The sequence below is a fragment of the Vulpes lagopus genome, chromosome 3 (assembly GCF_018345385.1).
Source record: "Vulpes lagopus strain Blue_001 chromosome 3, ASM1834538v1, whole genome shotgun sequence".
Classification (NCBI taxonomy): domain Eukaryota; kingdom Metazoa; phylum Chordata; class Mammalia; order Carnivora; family Canidae; genus Vulpes; species Vulpes lagopus.
The window spans coordinates 81,646,446-81,659,851 of record NC_054826.1 but is presented as its reverse complement, the minus strand read 5'-3'; the positions used below and the strand labels follow the sequence as shown (position 1 = coordinate 81,659,851).

The 13,406-nt window shown below is 41.3% G+C and overlaps 1 protein-coding gene across 8 annotated transcripts in view; it reads left to right on the top strand.

The window, feature by feature from the left end:
- Window positions 1–13,406, top strand: part of SIPA1L2 (signal induced proliferation associated 1 like 2) — a 213,412-nt gene that overhangs the window by 94,300 nt on the left and 105,706 nt on the right. For all 8 annotated transcript variants that reach the window (XM_041748992.1, XM_041748995.1, XM_041748993.1 and 5 more), the window contains one exon: window positions 11,380–13,120. In XM_041748992.1, the coding sequence (XP_041604926.1) occupies window positions 11,644–13,120 (1,477 nt within the window). In that variant the 5' untranslated portion in view covers window positions 11,380–11,643. The remainder of the gene's footprint in view (window positions 1–11,379; window positions 13,121–13,406) is intronic.

Sequence of the window (13,406 nt, the reverse complement as noted above, 5' to 3'; positions counted from 1 at the left end):
AATGCCCCTGTTCCCTTTTTTGCCACCCAGTATCACTAAACCTTTATTTGAAGAATAGCACAGATTATTTTCTGTGATTTTTATATGAAAATAACAGAAGGACAATCTAAGTCAGTGGGCATTGGATTGAAATTCTTTTCTTCTCTTCTTATGTTCTCCTAAGACACAAATGCTTCAGCTTAAATTATTAATTGGAATGTCTGATTTCCTACTGTGTCATCTGTAATTCAAGGGCCACATAGCTGAAAAAAACATATTAACTAATAACCTCCTGAGGGAAGGAGGTGCAGGGCCATCTCTTTTTATCTCTTTCTGATTTAAAAGGTTTAATGGAAAACAGTCAATACCCACAGCTGTTCTGTCTCCTTGAAAAAAATTCCACGATCAAAATACTCCACTTTACAAAATGGCTCTTTGTTTATTCTCTTTTTTTGACATTAGCTGGCTGGCTGGATAGGGAAAGCAGCTTACTACCAAGAACTGATTTAAAAAAAAATTTTTTTTTATTGACACACTGAAAGTTAAAAAGTTGCAAATAATCTTGTTATCATTTAATAGAGCCTCAAAAAGTAATTTTTAAAAGAATTCCTAGCTGGAAAGAGGGTCACACCTAACTGGAGATTGTTTTGGGCATTTCCTTCACCGTCTGAAATCTTCTGTTTGCCTCTTAGAGAATCAGCTTAACTATGGCACATCAGTCAGTGCTTTGTGTTCCTATTGTTGAATGTATAGAAACCAGCAATTATCATGGTATGTTTTGTAAACAACATTGTGGTCCTTAGGGAAGGTTATGGATCTTACTCATTTTAATTGCTCAATTTTAAGACAATTAGTTAATCGATAAATCCTTACATGTCAATCAGTTTTGTCAGCTAATATTTTTAGAACTTACCTTATAGGAGACACAAGGATAGCACTTTGCATCTACATTTTATTTAGTCTTTAGAATAATTCTTTGAAATAGATAAAATCATTCCCATTTTACAGATAGGAAATTGAGGCTCAGGGATAATGTGTAACTTTGCCATAATCTTAGCTAGCATGTGGTAGATCCTGGATTTTTGCTGAGTGTCCATGTGCAAAGACATGTCCATGCCTTCACAGTGCTTAGAGTTTAGAGGAAGTTAGTGACAAGTACGAAGGCTGGTAGAGATAGATTTGGTATGCTGTATGGTAGGAAAGAAGGTGTATTGGAGCCCAAATAAAGATAAATAGAATCAATATTGAGATTCGAGAAGGCTTCTATTGAACCCAACATAAGGGGTAATGTCTGACTAAGAATACCTGGTAGCAAAGTTGAGGGAAAGAGAGTCTCAGAGTCTTTGGATGGGAGGAAAAGCCTGTGCAGGGCCCCTTGCATGAGAAATTTCAGGACAGGAGCACCTACATGGCTCAGTTGGTTGAGAATCTGACATGATTTCAGCTCAGGTCACGATCTCAGCCCTGTGTTGGGCTCCATACTGAGCATGGAGCGTACTTAAGATTCTCTCTGTCTTTCCCTTTCTAAAAGAAAAAAAAAAAAGAAAAGAAACGAAATAAAAAAAAAAAAACAAAAAAAAAAAGAAAAGAAATAAAACAAACAAACAAGGAAAAGAAATAGAAAATTCGTGGGAAACATGGTGTGTGAAGTTTCAGCAGCTGGAGAAGGGGCCAGGCAGCTACGTGGGGACTCGATCATAACTGAACTGTGCTACCTTAAAACAATCAGGCTTTATTGTGACAGAAATGGGGGATTATTGAAAGGATTTATGATAATCTAGGAAAAATAAGGGAGTAGGTCTAACTGCAGTGGGGGTGAGGCAGTTGAGATAGCAAGTTGTACACGGATTTGGGAACGTTCAGAAGGAGGAACTAACAGGCCTTGGGATAGATGTTGGACTGTCAGGGAAGGCAGAATGAGCATGCTGGGCTTGGGTGGCAGCTGTGTGGTGGAGCCATCCCTGAGCTGGTTGGAATTGGGCAGGTACAAAGGGGATGAGCAGGAGGACATAAGCTGTCCTAGCTTAACCTGGTGGTGTTGTATAATATTCTTTGGGCTTTTGGATAGGTTTTAGAGTCATCACTGTAGAGATGGCATAGGAAACTACTAGAACTGTACGAAGAAATGTACGGAATTGTGAAAAGATAGCCTAGAATAAACTTTGAGTATCGTTAGCATTTATTCAGCAAAGAAGACCAGGGGAAGATCCATCAAGGAAACCAAACAGAGAGAATCAAGAATCACTGTGTTCATGAATGTATCATGACAGTATCAACTCAATACTTTGGGGTACTTTGATTGGCAACCATTTCAATTTAGATGGATGGATGGATGTAAGTTAATCATGAGTGCCAACTAAGTGACAAGCATGACTCTAAACGCTGTGGGTATAAGTGTGAATAGGGTAGATCGGACCCTACTCTGATGAAGCTTACAGCTGCTTCATTTAGAAAGTCCAACAAGAGCACAGACCTTTGATTTGGCCCCTTTATTTCCCATGGATTACAATTCAGTAAGACTCATAATACAACATTTTAGTGGAGAATGAATCCTTTAGGCTTTTTACTGGGGTCCCTGCCTTACTTTGATGAAAGTATCCTTAACTACATGAAAGGCATCAGCTTTTCTGGGCATGTTACTTTAGAAATTCTACAACATTGTTGCTCACAAATCTTAGGTTACCTCTATGTTACAAAATCCCAAAGAGGAGATTTTTGCTCTTTTTAATATTCTCATGCCCCAGAATATTTCTTTGGTATCATCCCATTGTCTAGTTCAAGATAAATATCTAAGAGCTAATTTTCATGTCTACATCTACCAAAAACTTAGCTGTCAAAAGTATGACTGTTAAACTTGTATATTTATGAAGATTTATGACCATTAATCCTTAACAACAGACCATTTATCAAATTGTCTCATTTCCTTGATTTTAGTAGGCTACTATGATAGGAAGTTGAGTTAATGGATTGTTTTATGGCTCTTTAGCCATAACTTCACTTAGTACCGGGCTGAATGTACCTGAATGCAGTGATTTTATGGTGAATGCATTTCAGGTGATCAGGCTTCAGTGGCGGCACACCTCAGCTCTATCCCGCCTTCCTGGTCATAGGGAAGGTAAAAGTGGGGACAGCTTGTTCCTCCTTTTATTCCCTATCCAATCATACATGTCAGGATTAGAGCCGATGGAATATGAGTCTGAAAAATAGGCATTTTTACAGTAGTTAGGCTTTTATTATAAGTCTGCCATATAATTTTAACCATTTTTTGCCTTGAAAGAGGCTCATAATTTGTGTATTTTGTGGTTTTCAATCCATTTGCTACAGCTGCAATCCTGATAAGTGGCTCAATTATAACTGTAATATTGGTCTTAAAGACTCACTGATGTCTCATGGAAAACTTTGAAAAACAGTCTATCTAAAGACAATTATGCTTAAATACCACATTTTCTCCATTTCTCTGTTCTTTCCTTTACAAATTATTGCCAAGACCATTAGCATGAGAACAGATTATTCCTTCAAGCTCTAAAATTCTTGAATTTCCCAAATTGTGGGTTATTGCCTCCCCTGGCTAGCCCTGTCCTCACTGGAGGCCACCCTGCCACCCATAAGGTCACGCAAGTTCACATGTAGACTTTTTTTTTAAGTGATCACAGAGTGCTGGTGACAAATTTGCATTTTTACTGGGGAGCAAAAGCCACAGAGTTGGATGAAAGGTGAGAATAATTGGAAACAATGGAGGGGGGATGGCCAGTGTCCTTGACATCAAAAATGAGCTCAAAGAAAGGAAGAAAGCTGTAGAAGCATGTTAGAGATACATTTTCATTAATGATCATTCTAAGATGAACTCTGTACCTTCTCCTATCTTGACAAATGGTCAGTGTCTAGGTTTGGAGAATTACCTGGTGAGGCGGGCATTTGTGCCACTGATGAGACCCAACTATAGATTATTAGTCCGTTTTCTTAATTAAGGCCTAAGGAAGGAATTAAAGGACTTCCTTTTTTTTTTTTTTCATGTTTAATTTTTTTTAGCCACATCAAGTTGGCAGTATGAGTTCAGTTAGCCATGAAGTTAGGAAAGTCAGATGTTTTAAGATACTTTTCAGTAGTCTCTTCATTAAGGCAAGAGGGAGCAAGTGGTCAGGGTGGTGTCTGTAATATGCACATTTCAGGGTCTGTTTTATTTTACTCCTTAATATTTGATGAAATAACACTTCTGTCTTTTGTGGGAGAATACCATGGCCTTTTTGTTGGAGAATACTGCACATCTCTCATATCCGTTTTTTAAAGTCTGTCAGAAGGATGAAGTAATGTAAAATCACAGAGTAAGGACAGGAGCTGACTCATGGTTGTTCAGGAAAACAGTGATGTGGGGGCTCTTAGATTCATTCGGCTTTGTCTCTAACTTGGATGTGAGGCCCAGTATCTGTTTGACTAGGTCCTCTGATGGGATGGTTTCCCTTTTCCATCCTTCTGTGGAGTGGTACTCTTAGTGGGCATACATCCAAAGTCCCAGGAACCTGGCACCGTGCCATTTCAAGAAAAATGGAGCCCTGCAAACAATCAGCCACTTTGCCCAGCTCAGAGCAGGACAGAGACTGATGAGGGGATTGGCTATTTGGGTCTCCTCATTTCTCATTGTGTCTAGGATGGGCCGTTAGCCTAATAGATGCCACTGCTGAAATGGTTATAAGATGACGTATGGCATGCTTGCCTTCCGTACAGTTAGAAGACGTCTATAACTACCTCACTGGGCTAAGACAGTGGTGGGGGTGGGAAGCTGTTTTCAGAGTGGCCTAGCTGTTGCCTTTTATGTTCAAGATAACCTGTTCTTATAAGGATCTGGGCATGCCTCTGTATAAACAGCATCCTGCAAAGAGTTAACAAGCATCCATATTTATCTGAGTTTCTTTTCTTTTTTTTATCTGAGTTTCTATAATAAACATGTTTCTGCAAAATTATGAAACTTTTATGATGGCAGTAGATTCTGTAACTATAAGAACTTTCCATTTAAATGTCAAATATTTTATCTTCTAAAAGGTCACTGCATAACGTGTGTGTTTAGCAATTTATTCATTTAATAATATTTATCAAACATCTACCACACATAAGAAACCATGCCCAGTGAGACAGGGAAGTGGTGAACCAAACAGACACAGCCCTGGGCGTGAAGGTGTAGCAAGCAGGGGTTTGGGGAAGAGAAGACACCATGGGACCGTGTTGCAGGGACACCTAGTTGGGGGTGAGAGCAAGGAGGGCAAGTGGTTGTCAGCTTGGTCCAGTCAGTATCAGCTCTGTTTCCAGGGACAACTCAGACACAGGTGCAGAGAGTGGGCTGCTTGAAGACTGGAAAGGCACTATGTGTGTCTGGCCATAGCACAGAGGACAAAGAGGGGGACCCTGAGCTACAGACTGAGCAGAAAATATTGGGAAGAGACATGTGAGGCAGAGTTTGGATTTTTACCTTAACAAAGATGGCAAGTGTTGCGGCACTTAGGTGGCTCAGTCAGTTAAGCATCTGACTCTAGATTTCGGCTCAGGTCATGATCTCAGAGTCATGACATCGAGCCCTGCACAGGGCTCTGTGCTGGGCGTGGAGCCTGCTTGAAATTCTTTCTCTCTCTCTCTCCCTTTTCCCCCACTATTCTTTCTCTCTCTCTCTAGAAAACAAAACAATACACCTTCTCAGCTGAATGCTGCAAAGTAACAGACAAAGGTAGAAAGTTAGAACTTGAGAAAAAAGTAAAGATAATGAGAGCTGCAGAAGAGTCTTATATGCCAATGCCTATAATCTAGGCATGTCGTCCCAGATCTGCAGCTCTTCATCTGCAGCCCTGCAGGGTGAACATGATTCACTGGTGTAGGGGTGTGTGTGTGTGTATGCATGTCTGCGTCTCCCTCTCATCCAAAGCCTCACCCCTAGGTTCTGGATTATTTCATAGGTCATTCCAACTTGTGCTTTAGTTTTCATTCCCTCCATTGCTTTGCTTTCTGTATTTCCTCCTGTTTAGAACTCATGTCATTCCTTCTTGTTATCTGCTTTCAAAGACATTGATTTTAATTCTTCCCTATGTGCTGTAATTTTTTTTAATTGCATGATCATATTTCTAATTTATCTTACTTAAAAACAAGTGCTGTGATTGTTTTGAGGTGTTTTCTTTTTACTGCAATATTAAAAATAATGTATTTAGTAATTTTAAAAGGAAGGTGCTGTCTGTAATACTTTGTATATAGTAATACTTAGTAGTACTTCTGAAAGGAAGGTGCTGCCTATGGTTTTGCTGATAGGGAGGTTGACTTTGGGGAGGTATGGAAAGTGGAAAATGTGGCTAGGAGTATAACGTGGCAGGAGGGGTTCTGCTGCAACTTTATTATTAGCTACTGTGTCAAGAATTTTTTGGCTTTGAATACTTTGAATTGTTAGTGGACACGGGAAATGTGTTAAAGGGTGTATATTTATAATAATAGGGCAGGGATCTTGCCCAAGAGACTCTGGTTTTGATATTGGATTTCAGTGCCAGAACTATAATTTCACTTCATTCCCTCATGGATCAGGCAGTTTGCAACATAGTACAAAATAGTTTGGTCGTTGAATTTACTGTCACTGATCTTTAACTGAATATAAATATGGCCTCTTAGAACATTTAAAATTGATCTGGACTATATAGAAATCTAACTGAAACTGGATAAACCAAAAAATAATTAGTTGGCTCACACAACTGAAAAATCCCATGGGTAGAGCTGGTTCCAGGTCCAGCTGGAGTCAAGAGCTCTGTCCTTAAGATTTTGTCTTTCCCTCTCGAGGTTTGATGACCTCCATACTCTTGTTCCTACCTCAGTCACATAGGCAAGGCAGGCCCAGCGGCTCCCTGTTTATGTTCTACCACTTGAGCCCTCCCAAGAATCAGAGCACCAGTGCTGTGCTGGGCTCTCATTGGCTGGGTGGCTTTTGGGCTCATCCCTGGACCAGTCAATGTAGCCCGGAGATGCTGTGCTTTCATTGGTCAAACCTCGGTCAGGTGTTAGGGGGTGGAGTTAGCCCTACATGAATTAAATGATTTTAGAGTTAAGATTCCCCAGAGGGATTCTGGAAAAGAAAGGGCAATAGATCCTAGACAGGAAAAATCAGTAGCTGTCTACCTACAGCTACTAATGTTCTTATCACACACCATCAATTAAAAATTCATAATTTTGAAGGAATATTCTCAGAAGATTTCTGGAGGAAGGGTTTTGTGGCTCTGAGTTTGCCTTGTTTTTTTGCCTTTTGTCAAGTGTAATAAGAAAATTCAGATTCATCCATTTTTTAATTGTTTCTATTTATGTTTAAAAATAACAATCCTTATTTTTTTTACAATGTGTTATCCTCCATTTCTGGAGGATCTTTTTTTTTCAAAAAAGATATTGTGTTTTTAATACTGTCTCTTACAGTGATAATGTTAGAAATGTAGAGAGATGTTAATTATCAGAATATTGATTTTTCAAATAGAGTGAGCCTGGTGACTGCTGATCATTTTATGGTTCATTTTTCAGTGTATGCATTGTCCTTGCTAATCCTGGCTTCAAAGTTTCCTGTCTTACACATCTCCTTGCAGATGCCTTAACCCCAGAGCTACCCCAGGGGAGTGGTGTGAGGGTTACCTGTGTGGGGAGCTAAACTTTTGGCCAAGAGAATGAAGGAGGCCAAAGAAAAACACCAGGAACAGATTGCCAAGAGACGGAGGCTGTCCTCTCTGAGAGCTTCTACCTCTAAGTCTGAGTCCAGTCAAAAATGAGATTTTCTAAGAGTGACAAAATAAATAAGATCAGACACCAAAAAAAGAAAAAAAAAGCCATTATGTGCCTATGTCCTGCTCAGCTTGAAGCATGGTGGGGTTGGGCCAGGGGTAGCTGGAGTCTTGAACGTGCTGAGTCTTTTTTTTTTTTTTTTAATTTTTATTTACTTTTGATAGTCAGAGAGAGAGAGAGAGAGAGAGAGAGAGAGAGGCAGAGACACAGGCAGAGGGAGAAGCAGGCTCCATGCACCAGGAGCCCGATGTGGGATTCGATCCCGGGTCTCTAGGATCGCGCCCTGGGGCAAAGGCAGGCGCCAAACCGCTGCGCCACCCAGGGATCCCGAACGTGCTGAGTCTTAAGCCCCTTCCTGCTTTGACTGCCGTGTGCTTCATGAAGAATATTGATGTTTTCGGTGTGTGCCATGACATGGAAAAGGAAGATAGATGGGATCCTTCCCCAATTTTTTAAATAGCATGTGGTCTCAAAAATGGGCAGATAAGGGAGTTGCAGAGTCATGGTTAAGATGGCTCTTTGGATTTCTGGTATACATTGGACATATTTTTATGTAGGTTTTGGTTATGTTTCTGTTGTCTTCAGGGATCATCGGTCTTTAAATTATCCACTTAGGGTGCCTGCGAGGCTCAGTGGTTGAGCGTCTGCCTTTGGCTCAGGTCGTTATCCTGGGGTCCTGGGATCCAGTACCACATCAGGCTCCTAGCAGAGAGCCTGCTTCTCCCTCTGCCTATGTCTCTGCCTCTCTCATGAATAAATAAAGAAAATCTTAAAAAATAAATTGATTTTCCATTAAAAAAATTTTCCCATTCTTGGATCAGTTTTGGAAATTGGTGGTTTGCTAGGAAATCATTAGTTTCCTCTGTGTTTTCAAATTTGTTGTTATACAGTTGCTTATAGTACAATTCTTCTATACTTCATATTTATTTTAATCTCCTGTATATATGGTCATGTTTCCTTTCTCATTTCCAAACTTGCATGATATTATTCTTTCTCTCTTTTCCTTTTTCAGGCATTAGAAGGAGATCTATTTCTTTGTTTTTTATTTTTATTTTTTTAAAAAACTACCCTTGGGGGCAGCCCAGGTGGCTCAGCGGTTTAGCACCGCCTTCAGCCCAGGGCGTGATCCAGGAGACCCGGGATCAGGATCACGTCCCTTGTCAGGCTCCCTGCATGGAGACTGCTTCTCTCTCTCTCTCTCTCTGTGTCTCATGAATAAATAAATAAAATATTAAAACAAAAAAACAAAACAACTATCTTTGGATTTGTCTCTCCTTTTTCTACCTTGTTTTTCCCTTATTCCATTAACTTCACTTTAATATTTATTCATTTCTTCTTTCTTGGTTTCTTTTGGGACATTTTGTTCTAATATCTTAAGGTGGCGAGTACTTGGTTGCTGACTGTTTCTTGAAAGTACACAGTTTGGTGGTTTCGGTGGACATGGTTCTTCCTTCTGTTACAGGATATTTACAAATTAATTGCATATACCGGAAAATAAATGTCCTATTAATCCTAAGAATTCACAAATTACTTCCGATGCCTGGTACAGAGCTAATTTGTAAGCTTTCAAATTTTGTTGTGTTCTCTAAGCAGCAGAATTATCCATAGAATTTATAGATTATGTAGAAGCTGATCTAGTAAATCAGATACCATTTGAGCAGAGAGATTCTAGGCAAAAAGTTGTTTTCTTTCATATATCAGTTGTCAGTTTTCAATTTCCAGGAAAGGATTCGATAATAGTGTAAATTGTAGAGGAAATAACTATAATTCAGAATCATCCATGATCCTTTTAAACACAATGATTCCAAGTGAAATAGATAAGATGCAGTCATCTCTCTTCTTTCTGAGAACTATGGACAGACACTGGTCTGTTGCACCGAACATCTGATTGTGCTTTCCCTCTGTTTACCACATCCTAAAATATCATTATATTTCCTCCATTATGAAGTTGCCCTGGGAACAGACAGCATCTTATCATGCCGAGACTGATTTTTTTTTCCCAATGAGGGAGAAGCAGGTTGCTGTGATAAGAAAATATCAGTTATTCCAATAGACCACCGCATGTTCATCTCAAAGCCATTAAGAACCCATTGGATGGCTGCCTTTGGCTTAGGTTGTGATCCTAGATTTCTGGTCCTAGAGTCCTGGGATCAAGCTCTGCATGGGGCTCCTGCAGTGGGGAGTCTGCTTCTCCCTCTCCCTCTACCCCTCCCCCTGCTTGTGCTCTGTCTCACTCTCAAATAAACAAAATCTTAAAAAAAAAAAAAAAAAAGAACAATCCTTTGGAGGGGACCTGGCTGGCCCAGTTTGGTGGAGCATGCAGCTCTCGATCTGGGGATCATGAGTTTGAGCCCTATGTTGCATATAGAGATTACTTAAAAATAAAAAGAGCCCATTGGGGCACCTGTGTAGCTCAGTAGTTGAGCATCAGCCTTTGGCTCAGGCCGTAATCCTGGGGTCCTGGGATCGAGTTTTGTATCAAGCTCCCTATAGGGAGCCTGCTTCTCAACCTCAGCATGTGTCTGTGCCTCTCTCTGTCTGTCTCCCATGAATAATAAATAAAATATTTTAAAAAAGAATCCAGTGGAAAGAGTTCTAATACTCTTCAACTAGTTGGAATTTTAATATTTTCTAAGTTAATTGCAGTTTTTTATGCTTTGAGGATGGAGGGAAATCAGCTATGTTGTATACCTTTACTACCATCATTACTTCAGAATAATTAGTCATTCATTCATTCTTACGCCAGCAAGTAGTAAGGTTCCCATAAGTTGGGAAAATACTGCATACCTGGAAAATATTTTTGTCTAAAGATAGAATGAATTGAAAAAGTTATTTGTGATTAAAGAAAAAAAAGTCAATTAGAAGTCAAGTTTCTACTGACCACAAAGATAAATTATGCTTTTATTTTACCCTGCATATTTGTTAAATTGCTAGTGTTGAGATGAACTAGAAAGTTACACTTGTTCAGATACCAAATTCTTCAAGCTCCTTCCCACTGTAACGGGGATCTCTACAAGTTGCTTACTTGATTGCAGAGACCACATTCTAAAAACTCATTTTGCTGCTGGACATTTTGAGTTTAAATATTTTGAAAGAAAGTATAATAATACTCAAAAAGATAACATGACCTTTCTGTTACTCTATATCTAATTGAAATGTTGCTTGATTACCTAATTTAAGCCATGCCATGCCACATTAATAGATAGTGTTGGTATAGAGATGAAAGGCATGTTATGTTCCTGACTTAGAGGAGCTTGAAGTTAGCTAGTGGAGGAGATTGGTCAGTATAAGGAGATCTGCTACCAGAAGTGTAGTTGCCAGCGCTGTGGGAACACAAAAGGAGAACTCTTTGCTCAGATGTGGGCTGAGGGGAAGTTTCTTGGAGAGGATCCTGCTTGATTCTGTGGTATAAATTCTGGCCAGCAAAGTATAGCAAGAAGGCAGAATGTTCTGGAGAGGAGGAGCAGTATGAAGAACAGTCATGAAACTTCGGGACAGTCTGGGGGAGTTGGGGATGGGCAGAAGGTGGAGAGAAGGACGGAGAAGAAACCATATGTAAAATGTCTTGAACTTGAACTACAAAAATTGTTAATGGTTATTTTCTGTGTTTTGATTCAGGTGAAGGAAATACTGAAGGCCAGATGTCTTAAGGAATGCTCTTGAAAAGGACAGAGACATACAAAATTATTTCAGCAACTGAGAAGGAAGCTGGTTCTGGAGAAACCATCCTCTGAGGATGTTGTTTGCTTTTGGTTAAAAAGAGAAAGCACAACTGTAGAGGAAGCCTTTATATCTGCATTTACAATTGCATTGTGGGTAAAGATGTAATTAGATTCACCTCCATCTTGCTGGTGAGACTTGGAGCTTCTTGGCTCGGCAGACATGAGTGACCCAAGGCAGTCACAAGAAGAGAAGCACAAGCTTGGTAGAGCCTCATCGAAGTTCAAAGATCCTCCCAGAATCATGCAGTCTGATGATTATTTTGCTCGAAAATTTAAAGCCATTAATGGCAACATGGGCCCTGCCACTTCTTTAACTGCCTCTAATTCCACTGAGGGTGGTGGTCCAGCTAATGGAACCCCAGCTGTGCCCAAGATGGGTGTGAGAGCAAGAGTGTGTGAGTGGCCTCCCAAGAAGGACTGCTCCAAGGAGCTAGCCTGCAAGACGCTGTGGGAAAGCCGGTCTCAGACCAGTTACGAGAGCGTCACATCCATCGCACACAATGGGCAAAATGACCAGAGTGATGGTCAGCAAGAGGAGCAGCTTGATCTCGACTTCGTGGAGGCCAAGTACACCATTGGAGACATCTTTGTCCACTCCCCTCAGAGAGGACTGCACCCCATTAGACAGAGAAGCAATAGTGATGTCACCATCAGCGACATCGACGCTGAAGATGTCTTAGACCAAAACGCAGTGAACCCCAACACTGGGGCCGCGCTCCACCGGGAGTACGGAAGCACGTCTTCCATTGACCGGCAGGGTTTATCTGGTGAGAACTTCTTTGCAATGCTCAGAGGGTACCGAGTAGAGAATTACGACCACAAAGCGATGGCCCCTTTTGGGTTCCCTGAGTTTTTCCCCTGCGATCCTGCGATCTCTCCCAGCCTCCATGCAGCAGCACAGATTTCTAGAGGAGAATTTGTCCGTATCTCAGGATTAGACTACATGGACAGTGCCCTCCTAATGGGGAGAGACAGGGACAAACCTTTCAAACGGAGGTTAAAGTCAGAATCAGTGGAAACGTCCCTGTTCCGGAAGCTGCGGACTGTTAAAAGTGAACACGAGACTTTCAAGTTCACATGCGATCCGGAAGACGGTCGTCTAGAGCGGGGTGTTCGCCCTTGGAATTGCCAGCGGTGTTTTGCACATTATGATGTCCAGAGCATTTTGTTTAATATCAACGAAGCCATGGCTACAAGGGCCAACGTGGGGAAGCGGAAAAACATCACCACCGGGGCCTCGGCAGCATCCCAGACTCAGATGCCGGCAGGCCAGACGGGCAACTGTGAGTCCCCTTTGGGGAGCAAGGAGGATCTCAACTCCAAGGAGAACCTGGATGCTGATGACGGAGATGGGAAGAGCAATGAGCTCGTCCTGAGTTGTCCTTACTTTCGGAATGAGACCGGTGGGGAAGGCGACAGGAGGATCGCCCTTTCTCGGGCCAGTTCTTCATCATTCAGCTCCGGGGAAGGCTGCTCCTTTGAATCCTCTCTGAGCTCCCACTGCACAAACGCAGGTGTCTCCGTCCTGGAAGTGCCCAGAGAGAACCAGCCCATTCACAGGGAGAAGGTGAAGCGCTACATCATAGAGCACATTGACCTTGGAGCCTACTATTACCGCAAGTTCTTCTATGGGAAAGGTAAGGGAGAGTCCAGCATGTGCGCATGTGTCTGGGGCTGGTCGTGCTGTGCCACTTCGGGCTGTGGCACCTTCACCAGAGGGTCTGAGGCCATAGGCCACAGAGCTGTCTCAGACCCTCCATGGTGCCAGACTCAGCCCTTCTTCAGGAATCCCAGTGCCTAATGCATTGTCACACACATTGGAAGTATTGGGTGAATCTTTGCCGAGAGAATGTATGAATTAGTGTGATCAACAAATATTTTTCCTGAAGTTCTATACATGGCCTTAAACATCAAGATTCTGGT